The sequence below is a fragment of the Capra hircus genome, chromosome 6, assembly GCF_001704415.2.
Source record: "Capra hircus breed San Clemente chromosome 6, ASM170441v1, whole genome shotgun sequence".
Lineage (NCBI taxonomy): Eukaryota > Metazoa > Chordata > Mammalia > Artiodactyla > Bovidae > Capra > Capra hircus.
In genome coordinates, this window is record NC_030813.1 from 91,599,375 (window position 1) to 91,621,930 (window position 22,556).

At 44.1% G+C, this 22,556-nt stretch overlaps 1 protein-coding gene and 1 pseudogene across 1 annotated transcript in view; one reads left to right on the forward strand and one right to left on the reverse strand.

The window, feature by feature from the left end:
- SCARB2 (scavenger receptor class B member 2) overlaps positions 1-22,556 on the reverse strand; it is a 77,627-nt gene that overhangs the window by 49,415 nt on the left and 5,656 nt on the right. Inside the window, exon 2 of the mRNA XM_005681792.3 lies at positions 2,370-2,527. Coding sequence (XP_005681849.1) covers positions 2,370-2,527 — 158 coding nt within the window. The remainder of the gene's footprint in view (positions 1-2,369; positions 2,528-22,556) is intronic.
- LOC102177148 lies at positions 19,838-20,609 on the forward strand (annotated as a pseudogene).

Consider the following 22,556-nt stretch of genomic DNA (forward strand, 5'->3'; position numbering starts at 1 on the left):
AATGGCTATAACAGCTTCAGATCTGCAAGAGGAAAAGGTTCTGCAGGTCTGTTTTTACAACAATATGAATATATTTAAAACTACTGAATTGCACTTCAAAATGGTAAAGATGGTGTATTTTCTTTTTTTTTTTTAAATCATCATTAAAAAATGGTTAAAACTGTAAAACAAACAGGACACTCAAAAATCTTAGTTCTGGCTCAACTTCAGTCCCCTGGCTGTACACTCTCAAATGCAGCCCTCGCTTAACCTAGTCCATGGAGTTTCTTGAGGCATTAAATGTACAAAAATGCTTTTTAAAATGAGGACCCAAGTGTTGTCTTTTTTTTTTTTTTTTTTTTTCAAATTCTACTATACAATGATAATACAGGCTTTCCCTTGTGGCTCAGCTGGTAAAGAATCTGCCTGAAATGCGGAACACCTGAGTTGGGAAGATCCCTGGAGAAGAGAAAGGCTACCCACTCCACTATTCTGGCCTGGAGAATTCCAGGGACTGTACAGTCCATGGAGTCCACAAAGAGTCAGACACGACTGAGCGACTTACACTTCACTTCATAATGATAAAGCTCATCTTTACAATTCTGGGCATTGATTTACACAGACTAAGACAATCCACTAAGACTAATAATAACATGAAACACTTAACTAGCACTAATTCCATGCCAGACACTAGTCTAAGCACTTTATAAATACTGACCTATTGACTTGGTCTTCATAACAATCTCATGGTGGAAGTCCTATTTTTATCCCCACTTTATTGATGAGGAAACAGAAGCACAGAGAACTGGTAAGTGGCCGAGGTGAGACTGACAACAGGCCATTCGACTCCAGAGTCAGACCCTTAGCACCTGAGGCAGAGACAGAGAACTTTTACCTCTGAATTCCAGCACCGAGACAGTCCTGACTCACAATGATTCAATCAGTCAGCAACCATTTATTGAGCAATCGGTTACGACGGAATCTTGTGGCATTTTTACCACACAGCAGTTCTGAAGAAAGATCTATATGCTTCCTCTAATATTATTATTTTTTTTAACTTGGTAAAGAGAAGCTTTGTTGGAAAGATGTTTGCAAAGGTTGTGGGGGAGGTTACTGTCTTGGAGGTGCGGGAAATACTGCAACAGTGGGGAAAATACTCTGACCGTAAGATCCCCAAGCACCTCCCTCTACTAACCTTTCTAAAAAATGATTAAAGAAATTCTAACTCCCCAATGCTTGCAATCAGTGGTCACTGCCAACGACTCTAACCCACCCTGCCACCGGGTTATCTCTTATACTCAGGAGGGGAGGAGAAAGAAGTAAATAAGAAGAGATAGAAAAACAAGCTCCTACTATATAACACAGGGAACTATATTCAATATCCCATGATAAACCACAATGGAAAGGAATATGAAAAAGAATGTACGCATATACATTCGGTATAACTGAGCTGCTTTGCCGTACGGCAGAAATTAGTACATGGTAAATCAACTATCATCTCATCTGTGCATGCTCAGTCCTGTCTGACTCTTTCACAACCCCATGGATTGTAACCCACCAGGCTCCCCTGTCCATGGAATTTTCCAGACAAGAATACTGGAGTGGGTTGCCATTTCCTTCTCCAGGGGATCTTCCCTACCCAGGGATTAAACCTGGGTCTCCTGCATTGGCAGGTGGATTCTGTACCACTGAGCCATCAGGGAAGCTATAAATCAACTATATTTCAATTAAAAAAGAAAAAGAAGAGACAGAAAGGCCTGTCTTCAGACTAACAATGAATTCTAGGAACTGGCGTAAGACTAGGTATGTGAGGAGAGAACAAGGGAAAGACCCTAAAGGTCACTATAGAAAATCACGAGCATGCGTCCTTAGTCCCTTCGGTCGTGTCCAACTCTTTGTGACGCTATGGACAGTAGCCCGCCAGGCTCCTCTGTCCATGGGATTCTCCTGGCAAGAATATTGGAGTGGGTTGCCACGTCCTCCTCCAGGGGACCTTCCCGACCTGGAGATCTAACTCATGTCCACCTGCATCTCCTGAATTGCAGGCGGATTCTTTACCCACTGAGCCGCCCAGGAAGCCATAGAAAATCAGGGGCCACCTTAAAAGGGTCAGGAGTAGAAGCAGCTATTCATGGCTTAGTAACCACATTCTCCAGCTCAGGAAGAAGCAGCTGCATTTCTAAACACGACAGGCTGGGACTGGCCCATCCACAAAGCCATTCATTCACAGCTGTGTGCCCACCACCAGCAGCGCTTCAGACAGATGTAGTTAGAACCTGTGCTTCCCTGCAGCACACTGAGGAGGCCCGTGGGAAGAGACGGGGGCTCAGGTCACAGGCGGCGCTGCTCCATTTTCTGGTTGGCAGGGCAGGCAGGTGCTGAGGACTCACCTGTACGTGTATGGCCCCACTTCTTCCAACCAAGGGGTCTCCCCATTGAGGATTTCCTCTGGATTCGTGACATTGAAGAAATAGAACTGGGTGTACACAGGCAGAGGGGGCTTCTTCCAGGAGTCAAAGGTCTCGGAACCGTTCCTTAACACGATATTCTAGAGGAGGACAAAAGAGATTTATACAGCATAAGGCTCTGAACACAGAGGTAGAGAGAGGGACACCTTCTCCTTTGACCTCCCAGCTCACTTATTTTTTTCACAGGCTGCAGTCTCTTGAGAGCAGGGCCACGCCTTGTGCCAGTATGGAGCCCACAACTGTTATAAGCCATAACAGGTGTTCAATAAATATGTGTGGTAAAGAAAAGGTGCAAGCTAGAGCCATCACTCATGGATGGAGACATGGCATCACCAAAACCAAGGCCACAGTTTGAGTACCGAAAGGCCTTATTTGCTTTGTTACCAAGAGTCTAGTGGTCGGACAGCTTCCATGGAAGTCAGGCCACTCTGAGAAGCTACATGCATTCCCAGCTCGCCCATGTGATGGAACAGGGCCAGAGGGCCAGAAAGCTGGTCCTTCCACTTGAGGTAGAACCACACCCACCCCTGGGGCTTCCGTGGCAGTGCAGACATTAAAGAATCTGCCTGTAATGGGGGAGACCCAGGTTTGAACCCCTGGGTCAGGATGATCCCCTGGAGAGAGAAATGACAACCCACTCCAGTATCCTTGCCTGAAAATTTTCATGCACAGAGGAGCCTGGCAGGTTATGGTCCATGCGGTCACGAAGAGTTGGACGACTGTGACTAACACACACCCACTCCTACCACTTCCACCACTAGGGGCTTTAAATGCATTTTCTCATCCAGTCCCCAGCAGACCCCTAGCATAGATTTGCCTATCCCTGACTTACAGATGAGAAAGCTAAGCTGCACTAGTGCTTAGGGTATTCTTTGTCTACGATCTTTCCTTTGTTTCCCATCCTTACTAGGTATTAGGGTCTAATGTGTGTGTGCCCCACCCCCAACAAATTTGTATATTGAAGTCCTAACCCCTAGTACCTCAGAATGTGACTGTATTTGGAGACAGGGTCTTTTCTTTTTAAAAATACTTATTTATTTGGCTGTGTTGGGTCATTGTTGTGTTGCCCAGACCTCTCTCTAGTTGCGGCACCCAGGCTCTGGAGTGTGGGGCTCAGCTGCCCCAGAGTATATGGGATCTTAGTTCCCCAACCAAGGATCGAACCCACATCCCCTGCACTGGAAGGTGGGTTCTTAACCTCTGGACCACCAGAGATTCCCTGGATACAGGGTCTTTAAAGAGAAATGAAAGGTTAAAGGAGTCATTAGGGTGGGCTGTGATCCAGTATAAAGGATGTCCTTATAAGAAGAAGAGATTAGGATGTAAGGATCACGTGAAGACACAGGAAGAAGACAGCCACATACAAGCCAAGGAGAGAGGCCACAGAAGAAATCAACCTTGCTGACATCTTGATCTTTGACTTCTAGTATCCAGCACTGTGAGATAATACATTTCTGTTGCTTAAGTCACCCAGTCTGTGGTTACTGTTATGACACCCCTCACAAACAAATAGAGCACAGTCCCAGACTAATCCACATTGGCCCTTCTACATGACGAGTAACCTTGCCACTCTGCAGACTTCAGGTGTGGCCAGGTGACTTGACTTGATTAACTGAATGTGGATGGAATGGGAATGCCCCAGCTTCAAGCTGAGGCCTTAAAGGCATCGCAAGTTTCCACCAGCCGCCCTCTGCTACCCTGTCCCAGGCAGTTGGTGACCCTTCAGCCAAGGCCCTAAAATGGTCATGTGTAGACCAGCCATGGTGCCAGGAGTCCAGCCTAAGTCAGCTGACATAGCTCAGCTCAAATTGCAGCCAACCTGGCCATAAGGAGTAGGAAGTACATGTTACTTCCTAACATGTATAAGCTGCTGAGTTTGGGGGGTTGTTTGTTATCCGGCATTATAAGAGAAGCCTGATTAATACTGCACCCAAGGTTAATACACATAAACCTATTATCTAGTAGCTAACTTGTTATTAAAGAAAAACTGCATTTTAAGATTTAGCTAATTAAGTTTAATATCGAGCTAAGACAAGAGATGGTTGAATGGCATCACCAAATCAACAGACAAGAGTTTTAGCCAACACTGGGAGATAGTGAAGAACAGGGAAGCCTACCATGCTGCAGTCCATGGGATCTCAAAGAGTTGGACACAGCTTAGTGAGTGAAGAACAGAGATAAGGCATAAAGTTGAGAAGGAAGTACTATTAAATTGAAGTGAGTTAAATAACTACTGCTTTGGAATTGGACTTGATCTGGGTATTGTCTTGGTATTTTTTGGAAAAACTACTTTTTTAAATTTAAGATCATTGAGGGGACATATGTATACCTATGGTTGATTCATGTTGATGTTTGGCAGAAACCAACACAATTCTGTACAGCAATTATCCTTCAATTAAAAATAAATTCATTTTTAAAAAAGTTAAGATCATTGAGGTGCTTAAGAAAGATAAGATCAGAGACTGAGAATAAATAAACCAGAATGCAAACAGTGACTAACTCTGCATGTTGGGATCTGAAAGTGAAAGTTGCTCAGTCATGTCCGACTCTTTGAGACCCCATGGACTATACAGTCCTTGGAATTCTCCAGGCCAGAATACTGGAGTGGGTACCCATTCCCTTCTCCAGGGTATCTTCCCAACCCAGGGATTGAACCCAGCCCCCACCATTGCAGGCAGATTCTTTACCAGCTGAGCCACAAGGGAAGCCCAAGAGTACTAGAGTGGGTAACCTATCCCTTCTCCAGCGGATCTTCCCAACCCAGGAATCGAACCAGGGTCTCCTGCATTGCAGGCAGATTCTTTACCAACTGAGCTATCAGGGATCTGATAGCTGTTATTTTGATCTGATAGCTGTTGGGATCTGCTAAGTTGCTTCAGTCATGTCTAACTCTGTGTGACCCCATAGACGGCAGCCCACCAGGCTCCTCCGTCCCTGGGATTCTCCAGGCAAGAACACTGGAGTGGGTTGCCATTTCCTTCTCCAATGCATGAAAGTGAAAAGTGAAAGTGAAGTTGCTTAGTCGTGTCCGACTCTTTATTTTCTCCTCGACGAGATTATGTATTTTCCAAACGTTTATAATGAATAAAAAAAAAAACTTAACATTGAGAAAAAAAATTGGGGGGTGTTGTGCCACACGGCATGTGGAATCTTACTTCCCCAACCAGGGATTAAACCTGTGCCCACGGCAGTGGAAGTGTGGAGTCCCAACCACTGGACAGCTAGGGAACTCCCAACACTGAGAAAAATTTTTAAAAGAAGAGAGGAAAAGGAGATCTATGGATAAAAAGAGTATAAGTCCACTAATGAAACAATAACTAGATTGCATAAGAAGCAGCTAATGACATCACCTGAAACCCCTCTAGCAGTGAGGATCTGAATCATGATAAACAGAGACATTGGCCTCAAAACAAGACGGAAACCACGCCCTGTGACACAGCACACCACAGGATGCCAAGTTTTTAGTAGTCCAGGCCTCCAATGTAACAGAAGCGGAGTTGTAAGGGAACTTAATGATATTACTCTAGTTCTCAGTGGAAAATATCTCAAGACTCTGCAGGGAAAAACAAAGTGGTGCTGAAATAAAATGCACGCAGAAAACCCACACTTGTCAGAGCTAACACAGTCGTCTGGCGGGCTGGAAATCAATTCCTGTCCGTGAGTCGGCCATGTTATAGGACTGGGGGCTCCTTGTGGTTTGGCACCAGCTGGAACATCTAACCATCTGATTTTTATCCGAACAGCACATTAGTAAAATATTCTTGGCCTTTACTATCGGTACTGATTTACCAATTTGAAGTCAGATTGGTGAGATGGAAAAATTTAAAGAGAAACCACAAAAACCCTTTCCTTCCAAGCTTGGGATCCAGCTCAGACTCACTTGTTGGGGAAACACCCCCCCTCCCCTTCCCCCCACCCCTGCCACACACACAGTGATCTCTCCCCACCCCAGCCATAGAGCAGCCTAATTGATCATTTTAGGCAGTTTTGTTTTTTTTTTAAGAGCTTTGTGGTGTTTTATCTTATCTTCTAAATGGGAGTCTTAGTTATCTGAGAGGAGCAAGGGAGACAGTCAGGCCCAGAGAGAGAGAGAGATGGGGATAGCAGCTGACAGAGGCTGACCAGATAGAACCCAGAGGCCACAGAAGGACAAGGAAGGGTCTGTGTCTCTTTGTGTCAGAGCCAGGCTCTATATGGTAACTCTATGCAGGAGAGATATACCAGAGTTTCTCTGGTATAAAGTGTACACACAGCCCCTAGAAACAGCTCAGTTAACACTGAACGAAACCTACCTAAAACTGGTATGTTAACTATGAAAAGTGTAACATGGAAATAGTCTCCTAGAGGATTTTGAATTGGAGGCCTGGACTACTAAAACTTGGCATCCTGTGGTGTATCTCCCATAGACACCTTTTAAGTTATCTGCTTCAAATAAAAACCTCTTTTTCTTACCCAGAAATTTCCAGGAAAATGCAGGGCAGTAATTTCTCCTCCTTTGTGAAGTCCTTGAGACTCCCCCTTAACTGGATGGGTCATTCATTTTTTTTGAATCTCATAACACATTATATAGGAATTTCTTAGGGAAAAAAGTGCTCAGGATGGAAAACATCTTCTAAAAAACTGAGGTTACTCAGAAGCAACATGACGCAGGTGATATTAGCAGCCAAAAACGAGAAGTGCAGCTACTCAATATTGGAATATGTTAGGTTACCTGTTGGTGCTGACCTACAAAAAAAGAGTAGGGTTTTGTTTTTTCTTTAATCCTCCCCACTCCTCCAGGGCAATGCAGGTTTTGGAGAAATATTGGTTCAGTCAACAGAACATAGTAGAAGAAAACTATATTTTCCATCAGCTTTGCTTATAAGATGCTGGGAGAGAAGACCATGACGGGCAACCAGCAAAGAGCAGAAGACAGGCATGAACAGTTACAGCCAAAGCCACAGTCAAGGTCCTGTGAGAGCAGTTTGACAGCTATAAGTCCAAGGAGCCCTTAAAGGGTACCCAGAGGAAGCGGTTTCCCCTGCCATTTCAGCCACATTCAGATAAGAAAGAAAAGAAAGAAAGTGAAGTCACTCAGTCGTGTCCAGCTCTTTGTTACTCCATGGTGTGTAGCCTACCAGGCTTCTCCATCCATAGGATTTTCCAGGCAAGAGTACCAGAGTGGGCTGCCATTTCCTTCTCCAGGGGATCTCCCCAACCCAGGGATCAAACCCGAGTCTCCCACATTGTAGGCAGACGCTTTTACCATATGGGCCACCAGGGAAGATATGAGAAGCCACCACATTCAGATACGAGAAAGCAATTCAGATAGATATATTACAATCAGAAACACACAGATCTAGCACCGATTAGTTTCTGTATCTTATTGGTAATCCAGCACCCTAATTTGTGCTTCCCTGGTGGCTCAGATGGTAAAGGATCTGCCTGCAATGTGGGAGACGCAGGTTCGATCCCTGGGTTGGGAAGATCCCCTGGAGAAGGAAATGGCAACCTATTCCAGTACTCCTGCCTGAAAAATTCCATGGACGGAGGAGGCTGGTAGGCTACAGTTGATGGGGTCACAAAAAGTCGGACACCACTGAGCAACTTCACTTTCAGTTTTTTCAGCACCCTAAAGAGCTAAGGGGCTTCCCAGGTGGCACTAGCGGTAAAGAACCTGCCTGCCAAGGCAGGAGATGTAAGAGACACAGGTTCAGTTCCTGGGTCAGGAAGATCCTCTGGAGGAGGGCACGGCAACCCACTCCAATATTCTTGCCTGGAGAATCCCATCGACAGAGGAGCCTGGCGGGCTACAGTTCATAGACTCCCAAAGAGTTGGACAAGACTGAAGTGACTTAGCACACACACACAACACAAAGAGCTAAACGCAGCCAGTTCCTTTCGTGGGTGGGGAAGAAAAATCTGTGTCCCTCCATGATCTCTTCTGAACAATTATTTAAAGCAATGCTATAACCATGGTTTTCTTGCAAAGTATAGGACTATGCATGCAATGCCTCCAAACACTGTATGTGTGTGTGCCAGGCATTGCAGGTTGGGGATCCCTAGCAACACAGGCGTGGTTTCTGTGTTTCAGGAGTTTACCTTCTATCTGGGTGATGGTGATATACACATGCAAGATAATAAACAATGTAAAGTAGCAGGTAATAAATGGCCTATGAGCACACCAAACAGTGGTCTCTGTAGTGTTCAGACAATGAATTCTACAAACTGAGACGGAGAAAGGTAGGGCTTAATGTGAGCCAGGAAGAAGGAATAAAAACTTGGCAAGCAAAGAAGTTCATGGGGGTGGATGCCTTCTGGACAGCTGGGGTTGATTCCACTATCCTGTCTGGCTGACAGAGTGAGCCCTTCCTCTGTGCTTGATCTATGTCCATCTCTCCTGGAGCCTTCCATTTAATCAGAAAGAGTGGATATGGAGAATGAGACAATAAAAGATCCAGAGGAATGATGGTATTAGGTCTGACTGGGCGTGGGTTTTATAGGGAGCAGGGAGAGTCATTTAGAGAGGTACCTTAGGGTCACAGAAGTCTAGATTTTATCTAATGTATAAGGAAGGAGTATGGAAGGTTTCTGAGCTGCAGAATACTATCAAGAGCCAAGGGTTGTGTTGTCACTTTATCTCATCCAATCCTCTTAATGGCAGTGCTGGAGAAGACTCTTGAGAGTCCCATGGACAGCAAAGAGATCAAACCAATCAATACTGAAGGAAATCAACCCTGAATACTCATTAGAAGGACTGATGTTGAAGCTGAAGTTCCAATACTTTGGCCACCTGATGTGAAGAGCCAAATCATTGGAAAAGACTGGGAAAGATTGAAGGCAGGAGGAGAAGGGGGTGACAGAGGAGGAGATGGTTGGATGGCATTATCAACTCAATGGGTCGAGTTTAAGCAAACTCAGGAGATAGTGAGGGACAGGGAAGCCTGGTGCGTTGTAGCCCATGGGGTCACAAAGAGTAGTTGGACACGACTTAGTGACTGAACAACAACAATCCTCTTAGTAGTCTTCAAAAGGAAAATCATCTTCCTTGTTTTCCATCTCAGGAAACCAAAGCTCAAAGAGGTTAGGTGAATGCTTGACATCTACTGTACTGGTAGAGGATGCAGCCTGCCTCCCAGGCCAGGACTCACTGCAAACCTGTACTCCTGGCGACCCTGAATTTTACCAGAGCCTTGTATTCCTGGAAAACAGCAATGGTTCTAGAATCCTTGCTTCTGTGTTCTGGGAAATAGCTGGCTTCAAAGAAACACCCTTCCCCATATGACTTAGAATCACAGATGTCTCTCTTGTTTACCTAAGACAAGGCCAGACGCTGACCCTCCAGATTCCCATTTTTTGCCTCATAATCAATTAGCTAGACAGCCTGACTCCACTGATCAGTGATAGCCAAATGCCTGCACGGTGACTACAGTTAATAACACTGTGCTGTATACTTGGGGCTTTCCTGGTGGCTCAGTGGTAAAGAATCTGCCTGCAAATGCTGGAGACCTGGGTTCGATCCCTGGGTCATGAAGATCCCCTGGCGAAGGGAATGGCAACCCACTGCAGTGTTCTTGCCTGGAAAATCCTATGGACAGAGGAGCCTGGTGGGCTACAATCCATGGGGTCGCAAAGAGTCAGACACAACTGAGCACATACATGCACAGGCCTCAATAAAGCTGGGTAAAAAAATACTTGTTAATCAGACTTCAGGTTTCTCTCCTTCCCAGCCACAAGAACGCCTTGTAAAAGGAAAAGCCTTCTGGTTAACCCTCGGGGCCCTGAAGATCATACAGTCAGATGTACTCCCAAATACAAGATCCCCTCCCCCCTACCACCAGGTCCTTTCTCCTTTACAATAATCCTTCTAAACAGCCTCCCCTTATCAAAGTCAGATTTGTTTTTTATCTGACACTCCTATTGTGCCAGGCTGCTTATTTTGCATTGACACCGCTGAGAGGTACTTTGGAAGCATACACTGGCACTTCATGGCAAATAGATGGGAAAACAATGGAAACAGTGACAGACTTTATTTTTTGGGCTCCAAAATCACTGTAGATGGTGAGTGCAGCCATGAAATTAAGACGCTTGCTCCTTGGAAGAAAAGCTATGAGCAACCTAGACAGCATATTAAAAAGCAGAGACATTGCTTTGCCAACAAAGGCCCATCTAGTCAAAGCTATGGTTTTTCCAGTAGTCATATATAGATGTGAGAGTTGGACCATAAAGAAAGTTGGGCACTGAAGAACTGATGCTTTTGAACTGTAGTGTTGGAGAAGACTCTTGAGAGTCCCTTGGACTGCAAGGAGATCAAACCAGTCCATCCTAAAGGAAATCAGTCCTGAATACTTATTGGAAGGACTGATGCTGAAGCTGAAGCTCCAGTACTTTGGCTACCCGATGCAAAGAACTGACTCATTTGAAAAGACCCTGATGCTGGCAAAGATTGAGGGCAGGAAGAGAAGGGGGTAACAGAGGATAAGATGGTTGGATGGCATCACCAGCTTGATGGACATGAGTTTGAGCAAGCTCTGGGAGCTGGTGACGGACAGGGAAGCCTGGTGTGCTGCAGCCCATGGGGTTGCAAAGGCTGGGACATGACCGAGCAACTGAACTAACACTGGCACACGTGGGAAGGAGGGCTTGGCTAAGATTATTATAAGGATTAAACGAGGCTTAAGCAGACTGCTTATCTTCAGTCCCACTAGAAATAATAAATGGTGACTGTGATGTTCACTATCATCATCTCCAGATTGGGGATGAGAGGGTTCCAGATTTTGTCTGAAGAAAAGAAAGGAATCGTGTCACTTCCATGAGTCTCCTCAAATACAGACAACCCAACAAATGTTAAACAAAAGAAAAAAGAAAGAAAAAAAATTTTTGGTCACTATCTTCATAAAATAGCCTACATAAGATTCAGTTAAGGTTGAAATAACAAGGAATTAGCATAAAATTGTAAATAACTAAAATGTTGAACAGGACAAGAATGACTTAGTAAATTATAATAATTCACAGACTAGAGTAGAAAGCAATCATTAGGATTATAAAAACTACTACATAGAAATAAAAAGGGTTTCCCTGGTAGCTCAGAGGTTAAAGCATCTGCCTGCAATGTGGGAGACCAGGGTTCGATCCCTGGGTTGGGAAGATTCCCCTGGAGAAGGAAGAAACATGCTCATGATGTATGTTAACTGGTAAAAGCAGACAATGCAAACTATGTTTAAGTGTGGAAAAAACCAGCAGATAAAATGCAAACATGAAAACGTTAGGGGGGTGATGTGTAGATAATGTTACAATTTCAATCTTCTACCTATCTTCAAAATCATCAAGCCTTCACTAGATGTCTAATAGCATTCATCTCTATAGAACAAAGTTAGGCGGGGTCTTCCAGTCTCTCTGTGATGTTTCTCTGCACTATTTGGATTCTTTTTTTTTTTTTTTAACAACAAAAATAAACTACTTCCATAAGCAGAAAAAATAACTGTTCCCTTATACATATTTTTTTAAGTGAAAAATCTAAGGAACTCAATTCTATAAAATATATTAATTAGACCCCCAAGGGAAGGCAGAAGTGGATACAGAGGACTAATTTCATCTAGCTTTGCCTCTGTCCTTGCAAAACAAAGGCGAGGCTGATGCCTCATCAGCTGTGGTCGGCTCTCCCTCACCAGGGCCAAGGGCCTCCATCCCCCACACTGGGCTTTGCAGTACTGCTCCTCCTACTATTGTCGGGATAGCTGATGTAACACTCTGTATTCCTGGCCTGCTTTTTCTGACAAGATATGGATGCTCACTCATTCCAGAGTGAGAAAGGACTTGCTGCGGCAACATGGACAGACCTAGAGTTTATCACTAAGCGAAATAAGTCAGAAAAAGATAAAACATATAATTTCACTTATACATGGAATATAAAAAGTAATACAAATGAACTTATTTACAAAACAGAAGCAGACTCATAGAAATTTACGGTTAGCAAAGAGCAGGGCAGGAATGGAGAGGGATAAACTGGAAGTATGGGATTAACAGACGTACGCTTGTCTATATAAAAAACATAAACAAGGAGGACTAACTGTATAGCACAGGAACTATATGCAATATTTTGTAATAAGCTATAATGGAAAAGAACTGAAAAAAGAATATGTATATGTATATACACACATACTGAATCACTCTGCTGTACACCTGAAACTAACACAATACTATAAATCAACTACACTTCTATAGGAAAAAAAGAAAAGATTTGCAGCCTCATTTATTTATTAAAGTAAAGAAAATCATCTCAGAATTATCCATGCCCAAAGAGCCAGTCAGTGTGGGTGAAGGGATGGTAAACTGCCTGAGTTTATCTTGCCTGGTTTGTATCCAGTTTAGGTTAAAAAAACAAAACAAAACAAAACAAAAAAAGTCTGAAGACAAGAGGAAGAGCTCCCAGAAAGAAGGCAGGCAAAATCGTTCTCAGAAGAGAGGGTAAAACTGGCTGTTCTCATGACAGTCTGACTTGAACTTACTTCTCCAAGTTTCAAGTTGATGACAAAGGTTCAGGATAGAAGTAAATATCTGGTCGACTGGAGTCCTTCGCTAAGCAAACCAAATAAAAACCTAACAACAACAACAACAAAAACACCAATGCCTGACAGCTTGCCAGAGCTGCACCGACAGCATGTGCTGTTACAATCGGGACTTCTCCTCTCTGTAGGCCTCCACCCCCACCCCTGGTCTGTCCCCGGTCACTCTTAGCTGAGTCAACATCCTTACAAGCTTCACACCATCTTTGACTTTGAATCCACTCAAATTTTGCTCTCAAGAGTATCGGTTTTTCCTGTACTTTTTTTTGTTTTTTTTTGGCCATGCCCTCAGCAGTGAAAGTGGAGACCTCCAGGGTCAGTGAAACTGGACCTCCAGGGAATTCCCTCCTGCACCTTTAATGCGTCCCCTGGCGCCTGACCTCCCCACTCACAATGGCCCGCAAGGAACCTACTGTACACTGTAAATCCCAGAGTAGATGGTGTGGGTGTGTGTGTGGGTGTGTGGGTGTGGGTGTGTGTGTGTGTGTGTGTGTGTGTGTGTGTGTGTGTGTGTGTGTGTACACTCTAAGTAGAGAAGAGGAATGAGAGAACAGAAGGCAGTTTATAAATACAGCTGCCAACATTTCTAAAACAGTTGCTTCTTTATTTTTATCTCCTTCCCTGATGTTCAATTCAGAGAAGAACAATTATCATTACTACCAGGCTGCTACTGACTCAAAGTCTCCAGGAGGCAGGTGCTCTGCTGGGCATTATGGACACTTTAAGCCTTCCATTGGCCCCACAAGGTAAGAGTTCCCATTTTGTGGGTAAGGAAATGGGGGCACCAGCTTTCCCAGACTCACAGAGCCAGTTGAGTGAAGTCAAATCCCACCAAGTCTAGGTCTGTGGGTTTGCAAAGTCCATGATTGACCACTCTAGGAGCTGCTACCCCATCACACTTCCAGAGTACAGCTGCCAGATTTAGTGAGTAAAAACACAGGATGCCCAAGGATATCCCAAATATTGCATGCGTGTGTGCCAAGCTTCAGTCGTGTCCAACTCTGTGCGACACTATGGACTGTAACCTGCCAGGCTCCTCTGTCCATGGGATTTCCCAGGCAGGAATACTGGAGTGGGTTGCCATGCCTTCCTCCAGGGCCTTGTCCCGACCCATGGATAGAATCCACATATCTTATGGTTCCTTCATTGGCAGGAGGGTTCTTTACCACTAGTGCCACCTGGAAAGCCTAAAATATTGCACAGGCTATGTCAAAAATGCTTTAATTCTTAGGATGCAATGCTGAAGGATTCAGGGGCAAAGTGTTGTAATATCTGCAACTTGCATTCAAAAAATTCAAGAAAGAGTATATAAGAGAAAGATGAAGTCAGCACAGCAGGATGCTAACAACTGACAAACTGAAGAGAATCGAAATATTGCATAGACATACTCACTAAAATATTACTTGAAGTTTATCTGAAATTCAAATTTAACTAGGCATCCTGAATTTTATCTGGCAACCTACCCCAGAAAGACCATGAAACTGTGGAGAAACCATCACTTGGACTCCAAGACCTCCCTGGGCCACTAGATAACCCTGCAACCAGCAGAGTCTTCCACTTATGCTAAATTAAAAATCAGCATAAAGTTCCAAATCAGTTTTACCATGTGACTTTGGATAGTGCAGAACATGATGAATTTTTCCAGGTGTAATGTGGTACTACTACCATCAGAAGAAATATTGGAGGGACTTCCCTGGTGCCCAGTGGTTAAGAATCCACTTGCCAATGCAGGGGACATGGGTTTGATCCCTGGTCTGGGAATTAAGATCCCACATGGCTCAGAGCAACTAAGCCTGGGCGCCACAACTACTGAACCCAAGTGCCCCAGAGCCTGTGTTCTGCAACAAGAGAAGCCACTGCAAGAAGAAGCCTGCACACCGCATCTAGAGAGTAGCCCCCACTCACGGCACCTACAGAATGCCAGCATACAGCAACAAAAACCCAAAGCAGCCAAAAATAAAATACATAAATATTTTAAAAAGAGAAATATTGTAAAGATGATTGAGTTATGTGGTCAATCTGCCATGTCAAAGCCAGGTTAATCATCTGGACTGAAAAACCTACCTTTCAGTTAATTTGCCAATATGTATATATTGAGAGCTTTCTTTGTGCCCAAAAAGCATAAGCCCTGTTTCCAGAAAACATTTAGCTAAGGACGTAACATTGACATGCATGTAACAGTGAAGGTTCATGTGCAAGGCCCAAAGAAGGGCTATGCCTGAAATTACTGGGATAATATCAATTGTATGGGTCCATGGGTTGCCCTGATGGCTCAGACAGTCAAGAATCTGCCTGCAATGTGGGAGACCTGGATTTGATCCCTGGGTTGGGAAGATCCCCTGGAGGAGGGCATGGCAACCCACTCCAGTATTCTTGCCTGGAGAATTCCATGGACAGAGAAGCCTGGCAGGCTACAGTCCATGGGGTCACAAAGAGTTGGACATGACTGAGGGACCTACACTTTCATCCTAAAATTTTCATCTGGATACCTCGCAGGCTGCTCAACATCAATGTGACCAAAAAAGAGGCTCATGATTTATCCCCTAATCACTCAGTCCTACTGATGACAGGAGTCCTACCTCCTCCTCTTCTCCATTTCTTTTCCTGTGCCTATCCCATCACTGGGCTTCCCTGGTGGCTCAGACAGTAAAGAATCTGCCTGCAATGCAGGAGACCTGGGTTCGATCCCTGGGTCGGGCAGTTTCCATGGAGAAGCAAATGGCAATCCACTCCAGTATTCTGGCCTGGAGAATTTCATGGACACAGGAGCCTGGCGGGCTACAGCCCATTGGGTTGCAAAGAGTTGGACATGATGGAGCGATTAACACTTTCACTTTCATCTCATTACTGGCCAGGACTGTGGTAATATGGTTCAGTGTTAGGTAGTCTCCCAACTGGTGCCCTTTTCTCCAGCTTTGCCCCTTTCAAAGGTGTTATCTATATCAGCTTCCAGAGAGTTCCATCAAAAGTGCCTATCAGGGCAGACATTCTCCCCACTGCTAACAGGATAAACTCTGAGGTCCTGATGCAGCCCAAGATGTCAGTCCATGGGACCTGACTCAGCCCATCACCTGCCATCCCAACAGGCCCTTTAAGAACCAGCAACATGGAGTGTTCCACCTTCTCCCAGGTATGACTGGATTAGCTGCCTCTGCTGAGAGGTGTTAATTGCTCAGTCATGTCTGACCCTTTGTGACCTCATGGACTGTAGCCCACGAGGCTCTTCTGTCTATGGAATTCTCCAGGCAAGTGGGTTGCCATTTCCTTCTCCAGGCGATCTTCCCAACCCAGAGATTGAACCTGGGTCCCCTGCATTGCAGGCAGATTCTTCACTGTCTGAGCCACCAGGGAAGCCCATGACTTGGTACAGCCACAAGACACAACACATCCACAGCAGCCTGATGGAGATCTTTCGGGAAAGCAGCAGAAGGATGGCTGAGGAACCAGCTGTCCTGATAAAAGCCACATGCAGATGATAAGGCTAAGCCCTCAGGGAACTGCGTTGGGCTTTAATGCAAGTAACTTAATATTTTCAGAAACTTTCAGGCCTCAAGAGCACTGCTGCTTGTACTTTTAGTTCAACAAAGTGCTACTTAATAATTAAACACAAACTCAGCATCCACATTGCCATCTACAGAGTCTAAACTTACCTGGAGACAATGCAGACCAACTTTGAGAAAACCTGATCTAATAGTGTGTGGAAGATTCTCATTGGACTCCACATTAATAAAATTCACCAAATATCAAAACACCAGTTGGTTGGCATTATTTTTAAAACTTCTCCCTGAAATCAAGCAAACCCAGGGCAGATTCTCGGAGTAATATAAGTAGTTTGTACTATTTATCTTTCTAAATACTCTGTTGAGGTAAAAGAAATACGCTGCCATTAACATTTTACCCTTATTCTCTGACCTTATTTTTAACTTAGGAACAAAAGCATTGGTTTTCTTTTTTTTTTTCTTTTATGTCATTGTTATTGAACTCATTTTGCTTTAATTGCAACTCCAATAATTGCAGCTAATGAGATCTGACAGTTGAGGCTCCAATGTCAGTTTATGTGTCAGCTGCTGCTCTGTCTATAAGTCACAATTAGGACAAGAGGGTAGAACAGTTACCATGAAAAAGCTCCTGCTACAAAACACCCAGTAGAATACTTTGTAAATACTTCCAGGTAATTTCAAATGTGAACCCAAGGTCGAGAACTGCCAGCCTAAAGGGAGAAAAATCAGCCACCAGACAGAAACTTAATCAAAAGGATGAGGTGAAGAGTGGGGAGATATATGTGGATTCTGGCAGGGGATGGGGGTGAGGAGGTGTAGGAACAGTTGAATGAGTGGATGAAAAACAGGATTTTAAGATGTGCGTAAATAAGAACTGTAGCCATGGCAATAATGCCAGGTTCTCTGTATAACTTGTAGAGCCAGTCTTATTATTTTACAACCTGTTTGGTTGTGACTATATCTCTCAAAGATGAAATAAGGGATGTTTCCCTCACCTGTTTATATCTACATCTCCTATTCCTTCCATTACTGTGGATTATCAGAAGAATCATATTAGAAGCAATATCCTTAAAAGGGGACTTGCAAGAGTAATGATGACATTCCTGTAACAAGGAAGCAAGGCATTCTGTCTTGCTTTCTTTAGAAAGAATGTAAAATTCTGAAGTTAAAGGAGCCACGTGGGGAAGGTCAAGGAATGAAGCAGGTACAGGTGTCTGTGCATGTTTGCATGCCAAACCCTAGCATTAATATTCAGTTCTACACAGAAATATGCCCTCGCCCATTTTTGTTAAATGCATGTTAAGTTCTTCAATACTAAAAGAATCAACTCTGAATATACACTGATGCTGAAGCTGAAGCTCCAATACTTTGGCCACATGCTGCAAAGAGCCAACTCATTAGAAAAGACCCCGATGCTGGGAAAGATTGAAGGCAGGAGGAGAAGGGGGTGACAGAGAATGAGCTGGTTGGACAGCATCACTGACTAAATGGACATGAGTTTGAGCAAACTCCAGGACATGGTGAAGGACAGGGAAGTCTGGTGTGCTGCAGTCCGTGGGGTCACAAAGAGTCAGATACAACTGAGTAGCTGAACAACAAATGACCTCTTCAGGCTATCTTTTCATTTTCCTTCTTGTGGTAAAGAGCATCAGATACAAACAGATTTTTCTCCACTCTGTGAAAGACAGCAGAGCAAACCCCATGACAAAGGGCACCTTCCCTGGACCCTGGGGTCGGGGACAACAGGAGTGTGATGGCGGTGGGGGCAGGGAGGGAGGTCCTGTCTGAAGGGCAGCCTCCATTCTGCCCCAGCTGCTGTCACCCAGACTGTGATGGGGCCAGTACTGCAAAAGACCCATATTCGGGAAATCCAAAAAAGAGGGGATAGATGTGTACGTACAGCGGATTCACTGCTGCACAGCAGAAACTAACTCAACGTTGTAAAGCAACTATGTTTGCTGTTGTTTAGCCTCTAAGTCGTGTCCGACTGTCTGTGATCCCATGGCTGTAGCCCTCCGGCCTCCTCTGTCCATGGGATTTTCCAGGCAAGAATACTGGAGTGGTTGCCATTTCCTTCTCCAGGGGATCTTCCTGACTGAGGGATCAAACTTCTATCTCCTGCATTACAGGCAGATTCTTTATCGCTGAGCCACTGGGGAATCCCACAAAAGCAACTACAGTCCAATAAAAATTAATCAAAACGAACAACAAAAAAAACCCAAACGGTCACATGTTCCCAGAGAAGCTGGAAAGCTGGATTATTCAGCGAAATTTCCAGATTTTAAAGGTATAAACTATTAGTAAGGCAAACGCGACCACTGGAACAAAAATGTGTAGCATAATAACAATATATAACCAAAATCATCCTGAAGATATTAAGTTCTCATCTCTCCACTCATCCACGTGATGTTTAATAACTATCTATTTTGTATGACATTCATTTAACAGGTTGAGAAGATGATACAAAGCTACATATGGCCAGACCCCTACCTTCAAAGAGAACTTTGGGGCTAGCTTTAAATACTGAATTATGTCCTGTGGATAGAGAATCTTTAGCAGGGCTGAGGCTAGAGGGGAATTATTGAAGAATTCAATTATGGAGCTGCTAATGTTCTGGTCTGATTTGATTAACACACAGGAAAAGACAGGAGATTCCCTGAACCTGATTCACTGATGGCCCAAACCCACTGTTCTTCACGCTGGACCCATGAGGACACCAAACAAGCATATAAATATATAACAAAGTAAACAAGACCCTGGTGGTCAGAAAACATTAAAAACATAGTTCCCAAAGTAGCCTTACAGAAATAAAGCAGGTATATTATGTCATTTTAAAAATTCCAAAAGTCAACAAAATTAATTAAATGAAAACCAGATCAGTAGTTCTCAAAGGGTGGTCTGAGGACCCCTGAGGGGCCCCAAGACGCTCTCAGGGGATTCCTCATGGTCAAAACTATTTCTGTAGTAACATTTAACTATCTGCCCTATAGTGGAACTTTTTAAAGGTTATACAGGTTGTAATGATGTCATTGCTCCGACAGCTAATGAAATACGTGCTCATGTATACTTGTATTTTGGCTTCCCAGGTGGCACAAGTGGTAAAGATCCCACCTGTCAATGCAGGAGATCAAAGAGATGGGGGTTCGAGCCCTGGGTCAGGAAGATCCCCTGGAGGAGGGCATGGCATCCCACCCCATTGTTCTCACCTGGAGAATCCCATGGACAGAGGAGCCTGGTGGGCTACAGTCCATGGGGTCACAGAGTTGGATACAACCAAAGGGACTTAGCATGCACATACTTGTGTTTTAAAAATGTATCAGCTCTTTTTCATGGCACCTTGGAGGCTGTCGGCTGCCTCAGAATGAAGCTGAACATCTCTTTCCTGGCCACTGGCTGCCAGAAGCTCATTGAAGTGGATGATGAACAAAATCTTCATACCTTCTACGAGAAGCGTATGGCCACAGAAGTTGCTGCTGATGCTCTGGGTGAAGAATGGAAGGGTTATGTGGTCCGAATCAGTGGCGGGAACGATCAGCAGGGTTTCCCCATGAAGCAGGGTGTCTTGACCCATGGCCGAGTTCGCCTGCTTCTGAGTAAGGGGCATTCCTGTTCCAGACCAAGGAGGACTGGAGAAAGCGCAAATCTGTACGGGGTTGCATTGTGGACACCAGTCATCGTGAAAAAAGGGGAGGAGGATATTCCTGGACTCACTGATACTACAGTGCCTCGTCGCCTGGGTCCCAAAAGAGCTAGCAGAATCCGCAAACTTTTCAATCTCTCTAAAGAAGATGATGTCCACCAATATGTTGTGCGAAAGCCCCTAAACAAAGACGGTAAGAAACCTAGGACTAAAGCACCCAAGATCCAGCGTCTCGTGACTCCACGAGCTCTGCAACACAAACGCCGGCGTATTGCTCTGAAGAAACAGTGCACTAAGAAAAATAAAGAAGAGGCTGCAGAATATGCTAAACTTTTGGCCAAGAGAATGAAGGAGGCCAAAGAAAACGGCAGGAACAGATTGCCCAGAGACGGAGGCTGTCCTCTCTGAGAGCTTCTACTTCTGAGTCTGAGTCCAGTCAAAAATGAGATGTTCTAAGAGTAACAAATAAATAAGATCAGACATCAAAAAATAAATAAATAAAAATAAAAATGTATCAGTTTTAATTTCTAATATTATAAATATTGATAGCTGTAACCAATAGAAACATAAGTTCTTTGGTGTCTTCAATAATCCTTAAGAGAATAAAGGCATCTGAGTCCCAGGATTCTGAATTAGATTATAAATTCCATAAGGGTAGGGACTCTATCTCATTTACTATTGTACCCATAGGTCTCAGCACACTGCCTCACAAAGGATTCATACTCGGTAAATATTTCCTAAATAAATGGATGACTGCCAAAGAATATACCTAAAAGTGCTTTTGGATATAGAGAGCAAACACTGAAAGTAGCCTTTATTTTTCTCAGTTGCTTTTGACTAGCTACCAGCTTTGATAAATGGTTGCTTCATGTAATATGTCATGGATATAGACTATGTATCTTGATGATATAGACCATAAATGCCTAATCACTTGGCCAATATCATGTGTTTTCATTAATGATTTTATAATCCCACCTGCTGATTCCTCCCCGGCAAACAAGCAAGTGTCTGGCAGAACAGATGGCCCCTTCACTGTGGCTTGACAGTGAAACAAGAAAGCAAAAAACAGTTCTCATAAGCAAAGACCTTCCCCTCCCTCCCAAAAGATATTTTCTTTGATGTAAACCTGCAGAACAGTAGTAATTACTAAGAATAATAGCCCCAACTAGAATTATCAACTCTTTTGTATGCTACTCATGCCAGTTGGAATTAAAAATAAATACAGGGTGAGAACAGAAGCATCCCATTTCTGTAAAGTATATGTGCCACTATAATGCACAAAGAAAAAATGTGGATTAATCAACAGTATATTTAACAGTAGTTTCTTTGTTTCTCTTTTTTTTCCTTTGTTGTCTCTGACTTTACACAATGGCGTATATATGTCTTTACCAGAAAAACAGGCAAAAATTAAGAATAAAATACAGGGATGTCCCTGGTAGTCCAGTGGTTAAGAACCTGCCTTGCAATGCAGGAGACACGGGTTCCATCCCTGGTCCAGGAGGATTCCACACGCCGTGGACCAACTAAACCCATGTGCCCCAACTATCAAGCCTGTGTGCCCTAGAGTCTGTGCTCTGCAATAAGAGAAGACACTGTAATGAGAAGCCCGCACACCACACTGAAGAGTAGCCTCCCACACACCACAACTAGAGAAAGCCCACACATAGTAACAAAGACCCAGTGCAGGCAAAAATAAATAATTAATTTCTTTTTAAACAACAAAACACACACAAAAAAGAATTGCCATCTCAAGGAGTGAAGACATGGGTTAACAGAATCAGTCTCAGTTTTGACCTGGGTGGCTAGTCCCAGGGACTCTGATTCAGCATGGCTGGTGGGGTCTGGGTTTTTTCCATAAGTGATTCTGATGTGGTTCCCTAGAGTCCAGGAAAAACACTGAGAACTACTTACTCCCTTAACCTTTAGTACTGCATACACCCACAGTCACCATGAATTAGTAAGATGCTGAAAGAAACATCATAAGATTTTGATATCACCAGATCACATTTCCAAAGGCCAGGGAGAAGTTGGATGATTTTGTTGAGGAGTTAAAGACTCCGGCAAGGATATGGCCTCTGTTTATAGAGCTATGGTTTCTGCTGGTGGTGAGCCAATCACATGACTCTGTCACGAATTTGGAAGGAAGAACTGAGAGATGAAGCATGTTCATGGGAGGCTCAGCAGCTGGAGCATCACAGAAGGTCAGGGCTAGGGGAGCCCCAGATGAGGAACCAGCCTGGGCCCGAGGACACAGAGGAAGCTGGTGGGGAAGGCAGAGGAAGAGGGAGACACACTGGGCCTGGATCCTGCTGACCGTCCAGTTTCTACTGGATTCGCAGGAGGCCTTACTGCGCTGTGGTTCTCACCCTTTGATTTCTACCAGCTTCCTCTTCCAATCTTAGAGAAAAAAAAAATCCTCTTTCTT